The sequence below is a fragment of the Nannospalax galili genome, unplaced genomic scaffold, assembly GCF_000622305.1.
Source record: "Nannospalax galili isolate Female #2095 unplaced genomic scaffold, S.galili_v1.0 scaffold529, whole genome shotgun sequence".
Lineage (NCBI taxonomy): Eukaryota > Metazoa > Chordata > Mammalia > Rodentia > Spalacidae > Nannospalax > Nannospalax galili.
Window position 1 is genome coordinate 633,921 of NW_008360309.1, and position 18,749 is coordinate 652,669.

Below are 18,749 nucleotides of genomic sequence, written 5' to 3' on the forward strand. Positions count from 1 at the left end.
AACCAAAAAGGCCCTAAGTTCCCCTCATATCGCCCCGTTATTGGGTTCCATGTAGCCATCACTAAATGGAGGGCCATCTCAAAACAAAAAAATAAGCAGAAAAATAGGGGTGGCTTCCTGTCTGGCTAGGTTCATCAGGAAGGGGCTATACCTTCTTCCCCTGGGCTGCAGTCCACAGTTAGGGGGACTGCTGGCATGACTGGAGAGTGTCACAATACTGTAAGGCAAGGGACAGAGAACCCTCAACCAAAGACAGAGGGGATGGTATGTGTGTGTGTTGACCCCTGCCAGTGATTTGACTCTGAATGTTCGGGAAAAGAAATCGCAAACACAGGCAACATTCCATAGTTCTCTTTTAAACAGTTTTCCACTTACAATTGTTTTTTAAAAAACTCGTGATTAAAAACACAGGCTGCTAAAACTGGGCAATGCCATGAACCCATTAAAAACATCCTGCAACATACTTACAACAAACCTTCATTCAACAGAATGTCACCTATGGAACAGTAGGGCGATAGGCATGTGTGGGGTCACACCCCAGGCCTGACTCCCGCCAGCCCCCCACCAGCCCCAACATCCCTCTGCTCCAGCTCTTCCCACAGGGTTTTCTCTAAATCCTTAACCATGTGACGACTGCCTTGGGGTTATGGAGGCTTGATGCACACAAGTGGGGAGCTCAACACTGATCATGGAGTCTCTGTTACAACCTCATCCTTAGTTTTTCCCACACGCCAAGCGTGGTCGGTTACTAAAAGCACTCTAACATCAGGGCAGATACCAAGTTGCAAGGGCCTTGTTTCAACTGCTCTATGTACAAAATGCCCTAGAAGCGGAAAAAAGCATAAATAAATAGGCAGGGTTGAGATGCCACAGGGTAGGTCCCGTGGAGAAGATGGGAGGGTTGGGAGCACCTGGCTGTGGGCAGTGGTTGCCACACAGCTCTGCACTGATGTTCATTCAGACCTTGGAGCCCTGCGCTGCTGGCATGAGCAGTTCCCGTGACTCCTCAGTCATGGATTCTGGTGCTCTGGTGCAGGAAGGGGTGAGGGCTATTGTCCCCCATCATGACTGTTCTATTACCCCTGGGGTGAACTCCTCAGTTATCCCAGAGGTACAGCTGAGCTGGGTTCACAACTGTCCTCCTGCCCCTGTAGGAAAGCCACACAGCTGCCAGGAAGGTAGCCCATCATTCAGGTCCCACAAGGCTTCTGCCTCATGCCCTGCCCTGGGCAAAAAGGCCATGTTGAATCGGGGCAAGGAGCTCCTTAGGGACATACAGGGAGGTGCAGGGTCTCAGCCCATTGGCTGTAATACACACACCAGGTTCCCAGTTCCTCCCCACCACTGGGATCAGCCTCTAGGCAGTCAAGTTTGGAGGCCCAGAATGCAGGCACTGTCACAGGGGTCACTGGAGAAGAAAGCGGGCTGGGGAAAGTACTGGACCTGGGCCTGTCCCAACTGTGGGCTATCATTCTTTCCTCCTTTTGCCATGGGCCCACTTTGTGTAGTCATGCTCCTGCAGCAGCCCCAAAGTTTAGCTGAGCAGTCAGTGGTAACACCCTAGGGTGACGATGACTCAGCACCACAGATTGGGAGGGGCAGAGGCCTGCACCCTGTTCCCCACAAATGAGACTGAGACACAGAGCAAGCCACAAGTGCCCTCCAACAGATGGCACTGGAATCCCGGTGCAGGCAGGACTGGCCATCACTCCCAGAGGCAGGCTGTGGCCCCAGGACTCCTAGGACTCAGAAGCTCTGGACAGTGGTGAGGGATCGGTAGACACCCTGGCAGATGTGCTCCCAGAGAGCTCCAGTGTTCGGTGGAAGTCGAGGACATGGGCCACAGGGGCCTCACAGGAGGCTGGCCAGGCTGGTGTTGGGTCCATTCTGGGCTTGGAACTGCACGGGGGGTGGGCCGTCCGTCCACTGCAGGGAGAAGGCACATGGATGATACTGGTGGCTCTTCCCATGAGATACCTGAAAAGCCTCCACCCTCCTGTGTCTGTGTCCCCACTGCAAGGCCCCTGGCTGAGGCAAGGCCTCACTGGAGGGAGTCAGCTGCCCATCCCCACGCCCCGGATCGCACCGTGATGAGGTTGTGCTCCGGGAGGCTGCAGGCCTCGATGTGGTCCTGCAGCAGCTGCTGCGAGAAGTTCTGGTGCATCTGGGCAGCTTCGTGGGCATCCATGGCATTTCCACATGCCTTGTTGAGGTCTGGGGGTAGAACAGGTGTCATTATCAAGCCCATGCAACCCAGGGGGGTTAAGTGGCTGCCCTCAGGGATCCACACCATCCCAAGGCCCAGTGGAGGGTCATCCATACAGCCTCCTGCAGGCAGGAGCACACATACTATGCATGGACCAAGTGTGCATACCCCTTAAAGTGGCCCGTGTGATGGCAGAGGCCCCACCAGGTAAGCCTGGCAGCCCTGCTTGCTCTCACCTCTCAGCAGGGCTGATGACCACAGTTGCACCGACATGTCTGGGATCTTGCTAGCCAACTGCATGGCAGGCACAACCATGTTGTTACTCTCCTGTTAATCAAAGGCCGAGAGTGAACAGGCAGCTATAGCAGGACAGCCTCAACTCTGCCTGCCCAGTCTGTTCTGTTGCTGTTGGGCAAACTCCTATTCCAACATCAGAGGCCACCTAAATGGCCCTCTGAAGTATTCCTGTCCACCTTAGGAAAAACAAACTGTCTTTATTAGTTTTACTCTGCTCTGTACACAACCTCACATAGGCAGAAGCAATTAGTGGATCATGGTGTGCCATTGGAGAAAAAGGCACTGAGGGCCATCTGCTCTGGACTTACAACAGGAACTGATTTTAGAAATGTATATTCATAGGCAGACGTGGTGGCGCACGCCTTTAGTCCTAGCACTCAGGAGGCAGAGGCAGGTGGATCACTGAGTTCAAGGCCAGCCTAGTCTACATAATGAGTTCCAGGCAAACTGGGGCTGCAGGGAGACAGACCCTGCCTCAAAAAGAGAGAGAAACATATATTCATGCAGATGCCCACAAGGGACAGCAGCCTGTGCTACGAGCTTGTTTTAGGAGGAAGAGGCTGATTGGGCTGAAGGTTTGTTCCTGTGAGGTGGCTTTTGCAGGCTACTGTAGATGTATGTGTGGGGCTGTAGGGTATCAGAGCCTGTGATCCCTCCAACCAAATTCTGTGTTCACACTGCCCACTTGGAGTCAGTGTCTTAAGAATGAGGCCGGAAGAATCTTGAGGAACATAGCTGCCTGTCTCTGACCCACACTGAGGCACAGGAGGCTTCCCTGAGAACTGCTCTGCTCTGACTTACCCAGTCTGCAGGCCTGAGTCTGGAACAAGACTGAAGACTCCCTCTTTGGTTCCAGCAGCAGCATACCAAAACTTCAAACCAGACTCCAGGCCCGAGGTGCAACTCAGTAGAAAAAACTAAGCTAAACTCAACTCAGCTGGGTGTAGTGGTGCATACCTGTAATCCCAGCACTCAGGAGTCTGAGGCCTGAAGATAAATACAAGCTTGAGACCAGCCTAGGTTACAAACAGTCAGACCCTCATCTCCAAAAACCAAAACCAAAAAGGTTCCCTTCAAAATTTAGAAAACAGGGGGCAGAAAAAGGTACTCCAGGCTTCTATGGTGAGGCAGGGGCCGTACTTGCATACTCTTGACATGTTGTCAGTGTTGGACAGGCCAGGGCAGGGTAGCCCAGACTCTTGGGCCTGACCCTCACCTGAGCCTGCCTTGCTAACCCTCTGCTGGTTACCCGACTGCTGTGATGCTTGTCTCACCCATGAGTGTCCAGGACAGCTGAACTCACCTTACTGATCTCACCCTCCCCTTGTAGCTCCACACCCAGGCTCACACTGACAGCCCTGATCTCAGCTGTCTCCTTGAGTCGCTGTAGGCAGGATCTGGCCAAGGGCTCTGGGGCTCTGTCACCCCACATAGGCCCAGAGGCACACATAATAGGGACACTTCTCAGCAAGCTGTGGGCTGGGAAACACAGCCAGACCTGTAGCTTTCTGCCCCCCACATCCTTGATCCAGGTGTTCTAACCTATGATGGAGTCTTGCCATCAGCAGATGCCCAGGTGGCTGCCCACTCAGCAGGCTGGTGCTGGGTTCTTTATGCATATCAAGGCCATTCTCTGCTTTCCACAGCCATACTGCTCTTCTCAATGCTCAGGGTCATAGGCTGTCCTCAAACTCACAGTGATCCTCCTGCCTCACTCCTGAGTGCTGGGAGTATAGGAGTACCCTTGGCTACTACACTGTATTTTACAACAAAGTTAAAAGCCTTGTGAGGTCACATGGACGACAGTCGGTGACTCAGACACAAGAGGCTCTGAGATTGTTGGTCCTACCTAAGGTCCCAGAACAGGGACAGCCCTGAGCGGCTGTATACCAGAGAGATGGTGTGTTGGGAAAAGCCCATACGAGCCTGGCAAGAGGCAGCGGTTTCTTGGGTCTGACACTCATGAATCTGACATACACCTCCTGAAAGGGACCTGCTATTGGGTCACCTGGCTTCTCTGCCTGACTGCATTTCTGCCCTGTTGACCCTGGTCCTGTGTGTTCGGCACCCTTGGCCCTAGCTGGGTCTCAGGGTGTAGTGGTGGGTTCCCCATGATATGCTCGCCTAGGGTTTCAGACAGGAAGCACTGTGCTTCACAGTGGTGTACCCAGGCTGCCATCCTGTACTTGAGGCCAGGCATACACTCACCCTATGGTTCCCTAGCACATAGAAGATATGGCCCAGCAGCACAAGGGAGCAGGCCGTGAGCCGGTTCAGATCTTCAGCATTTGACATCTTCAAAGTTTCTCGAAGAAATCGCCTGCACAAGGGGACACAATAGACGCTGACACACTGCTGGGATGTCGTTCAGAGAGGAAGAGAAGGCTTGGGGGAGGAGAGGCCACCCCACATGGTGCCCAGTCCCAAACTCACTTGGCTTCATTGTAACGGCCCTGAAAGAAGGAGAAGAGCCCCCGTACATAGAAGGCCGCTGCTCGCAGGCAGTGTGAGCTATGGGGGGAGAAGACCGTCACAGAGGAACAGGGAGAAAGGTTCTCAAAGGGACCCCAGTGGACTGTCTGAAGGATGGGGCGTAAGAGGTATGAGTGTATCTGGCAGTCTGGGGCCCACAGGAGCTCATGCCACCCAAGGACAGTGGGAATACGGGATATATGTCAGGCACAGGCAGCTCACCTGACTGGGAAGCTGTGGTCTGGGTTTATCCTCTCAAGCAAACTGTACAGCTGAGGGAGAGACATCAGTCAGGACCAGCCTGTGGCTCCAGGAGGCCAGGCCTTGAATGTGCTACAGGTGACAGAACTGCCTCAACTCTGTGAGAGGAGCCCCAGACCCTACAGCTTGCCCTCCCTGGAAAGCCCGGAGAGGGGATGTCCATCCCAGGGGATCAAATGGGAGACAGGGCAGAACAGCAAACATGTGAGCTTGGCCCCGTGACCTGAGAGCCCTGCTTTGGCTCCCCGACAGTGAGAACAGCCAGGGCTGGGCTCTCTGTTTTTCCTAGGCCAGAATCTGGGAGGTGGACCATGTTTTTTGTGAACAAGATATGGTGGCTTGGAATGAAGCCAATGTGAGGAGGGATACCAGGACTGGGTCCTCTCTACGGTACAGGGAGGAACTTAACTTTTGTGGATCTGGCTAGGAAACCCCTGTAAGGGAACCTGGCCTGTGAGGTTTGCCCACCAATCCATATAAGACCTTCTGGCCCTGGATTTGGGGTTGAGGCAAGATTCAGCAGCAAAACATTTGCTTGGGATACACAAGGTTCTGGGTATTGTACACCCCAGCACTTTTTATTTATTTATTTATTTATTTTTTGTCTTTTGGGTTGTGAGCCTGAGCTTTTAACAGCTGCACCAACTCTCCAGCCCCATAATTTTTAAAAAGATTTATTTATTGCCAAGCATGGTGGTGCACGCCTTTAATCCCAGCACTTGGGAGGCAGAGGCAGGCGGATCTTTGTGACTTCCAGGACAGCTGGGGCTACAGGGAGACCCTGTCTCAAAAAAGACAAAAAAAATAAAATAATTTATTATTTTTATTTTATGTGTACGCGTGTATTGCCCGCCTATAGGTCAGTGCACCCATGTTGTGCAATGCTTGCAGAGGTCAGAAGAAGCTGTTGGATCCCCTAGGACTGGAGTTACAGACAGTTGTTAGCTGCTATGTGGGTGCTGGGATTCGAACCTGGATCTTCTACAAGAACAACCAGTGTTCTTAACCGCTGAGCCATCTCTCCAGCCCAACAATAATTTTTTAAAGAAGGAAAATGTGGAGTTAATAAAAGTTTGGTTGGCTTAGGATGAGACAGGGGGCCACATGGCTGCAGAAGTACTGTCCCAGGCCTGATCCCTGGAGTCATGCCCTCACTGAAAGCTAAACACCTGGAGCTTACTGAGGTCAGCAGGTGCCCAGGAAACCCCTATCCCCCAAATGAGAGACTGAGAAAAGATACCAAACATGAAGCATGTCACCTACTACCTCTTGGTGTCTATTTCCTTCCCGTATATACACACTCGCAAGGTTGGTCACAATGAAGGCCCACAGCTCCTGGTGGTTGGTGAGCTGGAACAGGAGACTAGATGTTAGGGGGGTAGGTTGGGTATCGTTATCCCCTACCGCGGCCTGATTGGCCCTAGAGCCACTAAAGAGCTCCTTTAAGATACCCCACTGACCTCCAAACCCAAGGGTGATGTGGAAATTAGTTCTCTTATCACACCAGCTACATTAGGAGACATTTAGAAAATAAAGAGGAGTCAGCCACTCTGATCCTGCCAGTGACCAGTAGAGAAAGTCTCAACTTACAGCCCAGACTGGCCTAGAACCCTTCATCCTTCTACCTTAGCCTCCTGAGTGCTGGGATGACAGGCCCATAAAGCCATGGCTTGTGTTTCTCACAGTGCAGGGGCTGTACAGCCAGGCAAATAATGCCACTGAGTCATAGCTGATTGTTGGGAATAAGATGGTCAAGAGAAAGAACAAAGTGCCAGGTATACAGTACAGACCTGTCATCACTCATTTGGGAGGTTGAAGCAGTATGACCCTGAGTTTAAGGCCAGTCTGTACATCTTAGAGACACCTTTTCCATGGGCTGTGGCTGTAGTTCAGTTGTAGAGCACTTATTTGGTGTGTGTGAAATTCTGGGTTCAATCCCCAGTATGGGGTGGCAGAAGGAAGGAAGGCAGAATGTGAACAGCCTAGACCCACCGTAGATCCTGAAGTGGGCACAGCTAGTGTAACCACAGGGCCCATATGCAGGGCCAGCATACAGAGGCCCAGAGTGCCCTTCCCTGAACTGAGTAAGGCCTACCCAAGCAGCAGCAGCACTGGGTCTGCTCTGAACAACAGGAGGAGCAAGAGTTAGAGATGTCTTGGCTGCTTCCCTCCCATGTGTTCCCCAGTGGGAGAGCTCCCTGGGTTCATGGCTTCAGGACCTGTGCTACCAAAAACACATGCAGGAAGTGAGATTGGGGAAAAGGGGCAGCCTATGAGGAGGGCCCTGCACTGCAGCTGGAGGAACTGGGCCCAGGGAGTCAGAGGAGTAGGCACCTAGTTGGTCCTTCATACCAGCTATGTCTGCCTGTCACAGTTCCTATGTTTCCATATAGCACCCACAGGCTTGGAGACCACCAGAGTGAAGTCTCCATCTCACAGTAAGAGGGACACTCCAGCCACCTTGCTGGAGTCATCCATAGAATAGCCCTTGTTCCCTAACATCTCTACATAAAGCTCCCTCGAGGAATGGGTCAGTTGCCTCCCTTTCCTGCAAGAACACCAAGGTGGAGGTGGGGACACTCTTGTCTGATCCTGGGGCCAGGTGGGCAGAGCTGGAGGTGAGCTTTGGGAGATATGGACCGCTTCCTCTCAGGGACCAATAAGAGCCAGCACCAAGCCAGGAGCCTAGAGTGTCAATGCCCCATGGGGAGCTTCCTCCCTGGTACAGTGTAACCTGTCCTCTGTTGATGAGTACCCATGGTGGGGTTTGGGTAGGGTCAGGGCAAATCTTGTCTCATATCCTAGCCACTTAGCTATCCATACAAGGTGGCTCTACAGAACCCCAGAAATGAATGTGACATCCTATGTGATACAGTCAACCCAGCCTGGGAATGTCCTAGCACTTACCAGGTGTCAAAGTGGCTAAAGAGGCCACAGTGCCCACACAGCATCCTTGTGACCTCAACACATGTGCTCTTCCTACATATCTACCCTCAGAGCTGTTCAAGGTGGCCAAGAACCCCTCACCCTAGCCACCCCCATCTCAACATGAAGGATGTGCACTTGCAGCCACAGTTCCAAAAGGGGGACCTAACTTGGTCTCCATCCTCACTGTGGGGCACTACCCTGACTTAGTGCTGCTACCAGAGGAGTCCCTTACCCGTAGGGCTGTGGTGAACTGGGCTTCAGCGTTGTCCATGCAGTTCACAGAGACGCAGTACAGACCCTGCAGAGACAGGGTACAGCTGTGGAATGGTTCTGAGGGTGGCTGTGGCTCAAGTCAGAGCCACTGGGGCTGACACAGTGGCCCCCAGATAAGCACAGTGTGACTGGGCCATTAAGATGAGATTCAAATTAAGGAAGAGGAGCCCTACTTCCCCAGATAGATCAAAGTTCACTTGGAATATTCTGGACACTGGCTAAGCTAGTGTCTGGGATGGTTTACTGAGATATTCAGATCCTTTTAGGATAAATTACCTTTTTTGTTGGAAATGTTTTGGATGCTGGTGAAGGTGGGGCTCAGCCCCCAGGGCACACTCACCAGCAGCGTGTGCAATTGGGCAGCGTGGTTGGAGAAGAGCCGGGGAGACTGCTGGCACAGCTGGCAGACTTGGGAAATCTGAAAGAGAGTGCCAAGGTCACCATCTGCTCTGCACTGGAGCGCAGCCCCAAGGTGGGCAGACATGCTTGTCTCTGCCTGCCCAAACTGGGGTCAAAGTGTCATTAGTGGAGCTACCATGAGGAAGCTGGCCCTCACCACAGTTTGGCTTAAGGGTATGAAGTGTCTCCCAGATGCTGAGGAAGGTGGCATTTCAGTGACATGGATCCCACTCATGTCCCAATGTCTCCCAGGTGTGCAAGTTTTAGGGAAAGTGACCACTGGCTTTAGATTCTCCAGTTTGCCATGCCAAAGCAGTGACATGAAGGTCATTGCACTCACCCCTCTGACACCTGTGCCCCTGCCCAGCTTTGCTCCCACCTCCCTGCCCCCCACAACATCTTGCTACCTCCTGTAGTGCAGTGGCTTTGTGGCCTGTGACGAGCCGGCACATGATGATGTGCTCCAGCAGGATGACTTGGAAGGACGAGAGGATGGGACTGCAGTCAAGCACTGGGGATGGGAGGAGGAAGGGGTGAGCATGCTGAATGGTCCCACAGGACCAGGCCAGTGCCATCCCTCTCCCCTTCTAGATAAGCAGATGAGCTGAAACAGAGGCCCATGGTGATAGTCTTGAGGATGAAAAATCCTGGCTTGGCAGTGCTCAGTTACATGGCTCAGCAAGCATGAACATGACTGGGATCACTAGCATGAAACCAACAGAGGCAACTCTGGGCTGAGCATGGCGCTGCACAGACCAGTTCCAGGGAGGCTGGCACAGCAGTCTGCCATCTCTGCTACATGCTTAAGAACCTGCTCAGCGGGTTCTCCAAGTTGCCAAGGCTATGCTTGTGTGGGACAGAACCCTGGGCTATTGGGAGACCCTGGGTAGCTCCTGGTAGCCCTGCACAGCTTCTCCTTGTGGGAAACAAAGGCTCAGTTCTTGCCTAGCTCAGCCAGAGGAAAAGAGAAGGGCAGTCCCATAGGCTCTGGTGTCTCCAGGTCTCACTTCCCCTCAACTGTGGCTGAGGAGGGCACAGGCCAAAGAACAGATTCAGAACGATGCTGAGTCACAGACTGTGGGTTCTGGGATCCTGTTAGACACAAGTTCCTGATCTAGGATGCATTAAACCGTCAAGGGTGTGTAAAGAACCCATGTTCTCCAAAGGGCCTACCACAGGTAGGCGAGGGCTGGGTTCTCACCCTGGCCTCCCCAGGGTAGCCATGCCATAATGCCACGGACAACTGCCTCAGCTGAGCACCAAGATCCTTAAAGTTACTGATAGGGGCATAAATGGGACACAAGCCTGGGTGAGACCCTAGGACATTGCCCTAGTGGGTGACTGGTCACCCCAGGGCCTAACCTGACTCAGGCAGCCCTTACTCTTTAGCTTCTCCAGCTGCATGAGTGCCTTGTCCGTGTACTTCTGTGCTTTCTCCAAGTAGCCGGCCTGCATGGAGTGCATCACTGTGACCTGCAAGGAGAGTGGGAGGGCGGTCACAGGGCTCTCTCCCTGCCCGGGCCCTGGGTAGCAGAACTCACCAGGTAGACAAGCACACACATGTGCTCCTTGGGCAGCCAGTGGAAGAGGTCAGCGGGGTTGCTGGGCAGGATCTCATCATCATGAAGTGTAGAGATGGTCTGGATACATTGCTGCAATTGCTTCAGGCATGGCTTCACACTCTTCACCTACAACATACATGCTTCAGCACATGTTGCCCCATCCCACACCTCTCCATACCTGTTCCTGCACAGGGACATACTGCCCTCCCCCAGGTGCCCACCTCCCCAGGCTGGGGCAGGTCTCTGGCCAGGAGGCTCATGTAAACGACTGACCAAGGCTGTCACTGACTCTAGTTGCACTGCACTTGACAGGCTTAGAGGAGGTAAAAGCCAGGCAGGTGAGGGTGACCCTCTGCAGTGGGCAACAGTTGCCTCTGCATAGAAACCCTGATGGCACTGTGGCTTCTGCCAACTCTCCTGTCTGCACCAGGAACCCCATTCTGAGCCCCTCAGGACATCTGTGGCCTTCAACAGCCCAGAACTACTGGCAGCTGTGGCTTTCTTACATGTTGAGTGAGGAGCTGTGCCCAGTGGTGGCACAAGGAAGGGCCACATCTACTAAGATGCCCACTGGGTACTTCCTAGGCTCCCACTATAGCCAGGCCCCACAACACTGGCCCAGCACCTGGCAGGGGCCCTGCCTGCATAGGAACAGGCGAGGGCTGAAGTGGACAGGGCAGCCACCATCATAGGGCCAAGTGGTTACACAAACACAGTTGTCAAGTGCTTAACACAGCTGTGCCCAAGTCATACCAGGGTGGGTACTGATCCTTACAAAGCTGCTGTGAGCCAGGGTAGGGGAGGATGCTGTGTGCTAGCCACCCACACAGGACCCTCCTTGATTTGTTCTCATGGCTTCCTCAAGCCACCCTCAGAGACCTCCATCCATGTGTGCCTTCACAGATGTGAAGCCACATGTCCTCACTTGAGTCTGCCATGTGTGTTTGTGTATTCATGAACATGATCAAATGATTCTGTGACATGTGACATCCCAGTCCAAGGCCCCCTGACTTCCTCATCCCTTCCCTCTGGGAGAGGCGACACACCTGCCCAGCATCCAGGTAGTGGGTCACCTGCAGCACCAGGAAGAAGACACGTAATGACTCCTTCTGGATGGGGTTGCCCTGCCAGTTTTCCACGATCTGTCCGCACAGAGTGAGCAATGGATGCACCTCCTGCAGCTTGCGCTCCATCAGCAGCAGCTGGGGAGGGACAATGAACGGGTATCACTGCTATCCACATGGAGGCTAAAGACTGCAGACACCCAACCCCTGGGGGGCAAGAACAGGTGCAATGAAGAAACTGGGGTGCGGACAGCTCCATGGCAGGCTTTCTTGATAGCACACCCAACACCCGAGGGTCCCACATGAAGTCTGCCAGGGCAGAACCCTTGCCTGTGAGGACACTGTGTGAAGAGGTAGGATCTGGGTAGAAGCCCTGCAGGCTGGCCTCACACCTGCAAACCAGCTGCACCTGCTGCTGGCCCAGACTCAACTTACCATCCCTTTGCTGAGCAGGAATAGTGCCCTGGAAAAAAGAAAAAGAGAAGGGACATCAGGTAAGGATCCAGGAGCCCTAGTGTTCGGAGAACTTGGTGTATGGATACCAGGACTGCTCTATTTACAGGACTGCTGAATTTTGTCTTTGCTCTATATTTACTTTGGGTGGGGGCAGTAGAACTAGAACTTGAATCTCAAGTAACTCAGGCTAGCCTCAAACTTGCTATGGAGTTGAGGATGACCATGAACTTTATACCTAGCTACCTTTTGTTTCACAATGTAGACAGGCTGGCTTGGAATTGCAATCCTCCTGCCTCTGCCTCCGGAGTGCTAGGATCACAGGAATGCTCAGCACATTCACACACAGACACATTTGTGAGTTCCAAAGTGCAGAGGGCCATGTTCTAGGCAGAGAAGAGGGTGGCACCCTTACTGTGACCTTAATGCTCCGACACAGCAGATATGGACTTGGCACAAAGAATCCCTTGGGCAGGGGGCAGGGATTGGCTTGAGTTCCCAATACCTTACTACCTCATCTGTAAGCCAGGCCATGACCCTTCAGGCTCCTCTCCGGATCAAGGAGGGAATGAACTCAGAAGGCCTGGGCATTCACTAGTAGCCTCCTCCTGCCTCCCTCGCCCGGGTTTCTATTTATCCTCTCTACCTTACACATTCCCAAAGAGCACCCACAGCTGTCTCCAGCAATGAAACTGCAAGACAGGGAAATGCAGTAGACAGCAAGAGTTCTGCAGGGAGAGCCAGGGTGGCCCTGAACCCTTAGCCCCAAATTTACCCCAGGGCACTGGCCCTGCAGGGATCCTGAATTGTCTGACTGTTGAAACCTACACACAAGACTTCATGTCAAGGCCACCACACTATAACCCAGGAGGCCCCCTGATGCTGGTCTGGCCAAGGAACTGACCTGCAGCTGGCCTATGGTAGAGCTATCACTCTTTTACTTATAGGCAGTTTAGTACAGAAAACACAGAATGCACCCACAGGAGTCTGTATGGGGGACATTTACAATAGGACCAGCACAGTGGGTGGTGGCTGCTCCTACAAGGGCAGCCTCAAGGCTCCCAAAGAAGTCCTGGGGCACTCCGGGGTGTTGCGGGCACAGAATCAGCTGCATCAACCAGGAGGTGGAGGTGGGGGTGGTGTGTGTGCGTGTGTGTGTATCTGTGTCTGTATCTGTGCCTGTCTCTCCCCAGAATGTGGAGCGTTGGCCTTATAGCATGCTGGCCAGAGCACAGTGGTTGAACAGCTGCTCAGCACTCTGGGGTGTTAAGTCCAGCTCCAGGAAGGCCCTTGTATGGGAACTTTCCAAAACTCCCACCTGCAAACAGAGCAAGTGCACCACTGCCTGGTACTGCAGAAGGGCCATGGAGAATCCATGTGGGGAGAAGCAGGGGACAGGAGTCCCCACAAACATCAGGCAGGGCAGTTCTTTTACATCAATGTGAGCCTACTCTGCCTTGTTGCTTATCAAGTTTAGCACCTGAGTTGCTAAGACACTGAGACCACCCTCAGTCAGACCCATGCTGCTGGGGAAATATCTGTGTGTGATGGAAGTTGTGGCTGGGCAAATTCTACCAGCACTTTCTATTTCAAGAGATTTGGAAGCAGGGTATGGTAGTGCAAACCTGTCATCTCAGAACTCATGGGGCTGAGGCAAGTGTGGGCTATATAATGAGACCCTGTCTCATAAGCAACAAGGAGACCAGCACCTTGGGAGGCAGAGGCAGGCAGATCTCTGGTGAGATAGAGGCCAGGCTGGTCTACATCCCAGCTGGGGATAGAGGAAGACCCTATCTCTAAAAAGTAAAACAAAAGGCCGGGCGTGGTGGTATACACCTTTAATCCCAGCGGAGCTCTGTGAGTTCAAGGCCAGCCTGGTTTACATAGTGAGTTCCAGGACAGCGGGGGTTACAGGGAGACCCTGTCTCAAAAAGACCAAAAAAAAAAAAAGTAAAACAAAAGGCCGGGCGTGGTGGTATACCCTTTAATCCCAGCGGAGCTCTGTGAGTTCAAGGCCAGCCTGGTTTACATAGTGAGTTCCAGGACAGCGGGGGTTACAGGGAGACCCTGTCTCAAAAAGACCAAAAAAAAAAAAAAGTAAAACAAAACAAAACTAACAAAGAAAAAACCCCAATCAACAACAAAACAAACTCCATCATTAAAGAGAGAGACCTGGAAACATGCCTGTACCAGCTCTGGAGACACACTGCTACTCTGCCTTCCTATCTGTTTACATCACTGGGCTTGACCCCATATATGTCACTAAACCAGGCCACTTTCACACTAAGCTGCCATGTTTGGGGTCAGGATGTCAGGCGGAAGAAAGGGAAGGAATGGAGGGCAGTACCTACCGTGTGTACTCGGATCCCACCACACGGGCATACTCGGCCCCCACGCCCAGGAGGTCGCAGGCTGATACCAAATCCTTCTCCAGGGTGTGCAGTTGCTGAAAAGGAGAGCAATGACCTTGGCTTCCTGATGTCTGTCCTCAGAACTGGCCTCACTGCAGCTGAGCCTTCCACTCCTCAGCACAATCATGACAGTACTGATTCTGAGCTCAGCCAGCCCATCAATGCCAACTGCTCTGGGTACAAAGCTGCCTATGCCCCTGTACAATGTCATTTCAGCTTACTGGTATGCACAACCAATAGTCTGGGGCAGATGCCTTGGGTACCAGGTGGGTGACTAGGAAGGATTCCTTCAGGAGCAGGGGCCTAAGGGTACTTTAAATCCCGAAGTCTGGACAGCAGAGAGACCCATGCCTGGCTGGTCCCTGAAGGGACACCTTTAGGGTCTTCCTGTAGTCAGTTCTTCTGCACAGAGTACCACAAGCTCTGTGAACTGGGCAGGTTACATGGTGCCTGGCCGGCTTCCTCAGCTCCCTGCTTAGTACACAGGGGATGCAAGCAGAGCAGGCAGTGTGAGCATGAGAGCACTGGGGCCTATGGGGTAGGGCCTTGGAAGCCAGATTCCATGGCTATTTGGGTAATGCAGCTATATCCAGGGGAGGGGAAGACATAACAGATCAAATCAAGAACAGGTAACATTGGTCAAAGAGAGGGTACCTGGGCACCCCTGTGCGAGAGAGGTACAGGCAAGGGATAGGAAAGAAGTGTCTGACACAGCAGAACTACCCTTGTCCCTTTAAGGCAGCCAGGCAGTCAGAGGACAGCCTGTGCAACTGGGACTCAGGTGAATGGCCAGGGTCTCACCCTATACTCACAGCAAGCTGGAAGAGTAGGCGGCAGTGCCAGTATGGTGTCTGCTGTGAGATCTGGATGGCTTTCCTCAGCAGTGGCTTTGCTGCATCCACAGAGTTCTAAAAGGGAACAGTTTCAAGTCCAAGGAGGAAGACAAGCCAGCAATCAGGCTGGAAACCTAACACAGCAGCTGTTGGGCCAGAAGGCTAAGCCTGTTCCTGTTCACTAAAGTTTTTTTTCTTTCTTCCTTTTTTTTTTTGGTCTTTTTGAGGCAGGGTCTCCCTATAGACCCAGCTGGCCTGGAACTCACCATGTAGACCAGGCTAGCCTTGAACTCACAGAGATCTATCTGCCTGCCTCTGCCTCCTGAGTGTTGAGATTAAAGACGTGCGCCACCTGCCTGGCCTGTCTTCCTGTCTTCCTTCCTTCCTTCCTTCCTTCCTTCCTTCCTTCCCTTTCCTCTCCTCCCCTCCTCTTTAGTAGCCAATTTTTTTTTTAGATTCTTTTTAAAAAAATATTTACTATTTTTATTTTATGTGTGTGAATGTATTGCCTGTATGTACGCTGTGTACCTGTCTTGTGCAATGCCTGCAGAGGTCAGAAGAGGGCATCAGATTTCCCTGGAACTAGAGCAGACAGTTGTTAGCCACCATATGGGTGCTGGGAATTGAACCTGGGTCCTTTGCAAGAGCAATCAATGCTCTTAACCACTGAATCATCTCTCCAGCCCATTGAGTAGCCGATTTATTGAGTGAGGGAAGATACTAACATTGCACTTGCTGGTTGGGAAGATTTCATACAGTTTATAAAATAGCTTCTTGCTGGGAATGATGGCTCCTATCTGTCACAGGAGGGCTGTGTGTGAGTTTAAGGGCAGCCTGAGCCACATAGTAAATTTCAGACCAGCCTAAGCTACAGGGTGGGACGGCCTCAAAAAAATTCTTTTTCTAAATTTAGAATATAAAATACAGTGGCTTCTCATTCAGCCAGGTATGACAGCACACACCTGTGATCTCAGCACCAAGCAAGGTGAGGCAGGAGGACTGTGAACTTGAAGCCAGTCCAGGAACATGTCAAGTTCCAGGCCAGACAGGATATGCAGAGAGCCCATCTCAACCAACCACCCAAGACAGTGAACCAGAAAGATTGCATACAACTACTCGTTCAACTCAAATGAAAGTTGCTTTGGAAAAAATAACTATGTAGTCACTAAGCATGTGGAACATGGCACATGCCTTTAATCCCAACACATGGGTGGCAGAGGCAGGTAGATCTCTGTGTTCTAGGCCAGCCTGGTCTACATAGCAGTTTTATGTCAGTCAGGGCTATATAGTTATGAGACCCCATCTCAAAATAAATAAATAAAAGGGAGGAAGGAAAGGTAGCAGTTCGGTGCTATCTCAGGGCCTTGGGCACCATCCGCAGCACAATTAAAAAGAGAACAAAGGAATTTACACTCTAAAGTGGCACAATGGTACCATACTATTTTTATTATAGCAGGTAGCTTAACCACCCAGGCTGATGACGTCCAGGGGAGAAGGACCAGGTGGAACTCAGTGGCAGTGTTCACCCAGTGTGTGTGAGGCCCTGGCGGCTCTTTGCACAAGCTACACCACTTCACAGAAGGGCCCTGAGTGCCTGATGGTTCTGGTGTCTGCAGTGGCCATGGAGTCAGTCCCCAGGGTCTCTAAGGGCTGGATGTAGCATGAGTACTACCCAGCTCTGACCCCCAATCTTTGCTGGGACCAGGCAAAAGGGAGAGACTGCTTTCGGACCCTGCAGCACTCACTCACCTCTTGACAGTACAGCTCAGACAACAAGCTTGCTGCCTCAAATTTAACATCTTCAAACTGTGGAATCTGGTGAAGTCCGGTTAAGGAAGTAGACTGCAAAGGGCCATGGCTCCAGGTTCCCACATAGCAGAGTGTGCCTGAGAGTGTTCACCATCATCAGAAATTCTGAGTGTGTTGCAGGCTGAGCAGAGGCTGTAGAGAAACCTGCTACCCAGGGAGAGGCAGCTGGCCTCCAGAGCAGCAGGGTACGGGATGCTAGGAGGGGGATCCCAGTTCCTAACACAGGCTTTTCATTCAAACAACATTCCTTCAAGGGCACCCTACAAGGGTTGGGTACATGGCTTAGTGTAGAGCACTTGTCCAGTATGCCCCGGGCCTTGGGTTCCATCCCCAGCATAGGGAGGAAAAGAACAAAGGAACAGGACACAAAAGGATACTTGCTGTGATATCAACCACTGAAAGAAAAAGAAAAAGGATAAATTAATTTTGAGGCAAATGCTTGATGCCTAGTTAAGTGTCTCACACTGGGACTGACACAGCTTGCCCATCACCCAGGGCAGCCAGGTCATAAGGGCACGGGAAGGTGGCCTACTTGCTATTCCTGTAATATAGCTGCGGTAATGGAAGTTGCAGGGACTTGGTAGGTACCTGGCTAAGAGGGGACATCTCTTTAGATCATAGAAGGGGTTGGTGCTTGGAGTCACACCCCTTCCCACCCACTGTAGGGAGGGAGCCCCAGGGTGATCTGGGCCCATGGAGGCCTGGCACACTCTGCACTGCAGCAGAGCCCACAGTCTGGCCCAGAGCAGGACATTAAGTAAAACTCTGCCTGAGGAGTCAGTCACACCTGAGGATGAGTGTTGTGTGGTACAAATCCCTCCTAAGAAGTAGCATGTCAAAGAGCCTTGGAGGTGGGCAGCCAGCCTTGCAAGCAGAGTACCAGGGTAGACAGCTGTTAGAAGGCCTTGAGGACACATACCGAGACATTTAAGAGGCCCCATTCCAAACAAAAAGTGGGTAGGGTGTGATGGTACAGTCTATAGTCCCAGCACTGGGAAAGAAGAGGCAGGATGACTAGGAGTTTAAGGCTCATCTTCAGCTACACTGCCAGTATGAAGTCAGCTTGGGCTACATAAGAGCCTCTCTCAAAAAAGGAGATTCAGAGGGTCAGCTCTGTCTCAGAGACCACTGTTCCCTAAGTGACATATTCCAACAGGCTCTTGGCTGGTGCATCATATTGTACAGTCTTTTGAACTCCTCAGGGACCTAAGTACATGCCTGACATTGACCTGCCAACCATGGATCCCACAAACAGTTACAGAGCAACTGACATTTGAGAGGAGCCCTAGTGGATACTGAGAAACAAATCAACCTTTATCCACTTGTGTGTGTCGGGGTGGGGTGGAGGGGCACATAGGATGGGAGACATGTGGTACTAGAAGGGCAAGAGTGGAAAGTAAAGGAAGGGTCCTGCGAAACAGGGGAGCAGAAGTTGTTCCATGCACAGAATTGTGAGAAAAGTACCAGGGTCCAGGGAGCTGGGCTGCAAGGCTGATGGCTCACAGCACCACTCACGTGGCAGTGGTGGCTGAAGGTCTAGCCCTGTCTGTGGAACCCAGACCACTTTTAAAAAAAACATTTATAGGCTGGGCATTGTGGCACGCCTTTAGTCCCAGCACTTGGGAGGCAGAGGCAGGGGTGGATCTCTGTGAGTTCATGGCCAGCCTCGTCTATATAGTGAGACCAGGTCAGCTGGGGCTACAAGACCCTGTCTCTAAAAGACCAAAGGAGGGGAGAAAAAAAAAAAAACAAAAAAACCCCCCATGTATGTATGTATGTAT

General features: G+C 52.1%; 1 protein-coding gene across 3 annotated transcripts in view; it reads right to left on the reverse strand.

Annotated features, from left to right (window-relative positions):
• Nucleotides 1-336: 336 nt before the first annotated feature.
• Mau2 (MAU2 sister chromatid cohesion factor) overlaps nt 337-18,749 on the reverse strand; it is a 29,944-nt gene continuing 11,531 nt past the window's right edge. The window contains exons 2-19 of one of the 3 annotated variants that reach the window (XM_008824478.3): nt 17,346-17,363; nt 16,909-16,974; nt 15,139-15,234; nt 14,267-14,361; nt 11,898-11,925; nt 11,445-11,600; nt 10,378-10,524; nt 10,219-10,309; nt 9,244-9,347; nt 8,778-8,855; nt 8,397-8,462; nt 6,503-6,586; nt 5,198-5,247; nt 4,937-5,014; nt 4,712-4,823; nt 2,443-2,533; nt 2,087-2,214; nt 337-1,926 (exon numbers count right to left, since the gene is read on the reverse strand). In XM_008824478.3, the coding sequence (XP_008822700.1) occupies nt 1,852-1,926; nt 2,087-2,214; nt 2,443-2,533; nt 4,712-4,823; nt 4,937-5,014; nt 5,198-5,247; nt 6,503-6,586; nt 8,397-8,462; nt 8,778-8,855; nt 9,244-9,347; nt 10,219-10,309; nt 10,378-10,524; nt 11,445-11,600; nt 11,898-11,925; nt 14,267-14,361; nt 15,139-15,234; nt 16,909-16,974; nt 17,346-17,363 (1,563 nt within the window). In that variant the 3' untranslated portion in view covers nt 337-1,851. Of the gene's footprint in view, nt 1,927-2,072; nt 2,215-2,442; nt 2,534-4,711; nt 4,824-4,936; nt 5,015-5,197; nt 5,248-6,499; nt 6,587-8,396; nt 8,463-8,777; nt 8,856-9,243; nt 9,348-10,218; nt 10,310-10,377; nt 10,525-11,444; nt 11,601-11,897; nt 11,926-14,266; nt 14,362-15,138; nt 15,235-16,908; nt 16,975-17,345; nt 17,364-18,749 lie in introns of all 3 variants that reach the window. The other 2 variants (XM_008824477.3, XM_008824480.3) reach the window with 2 other exon arrangements.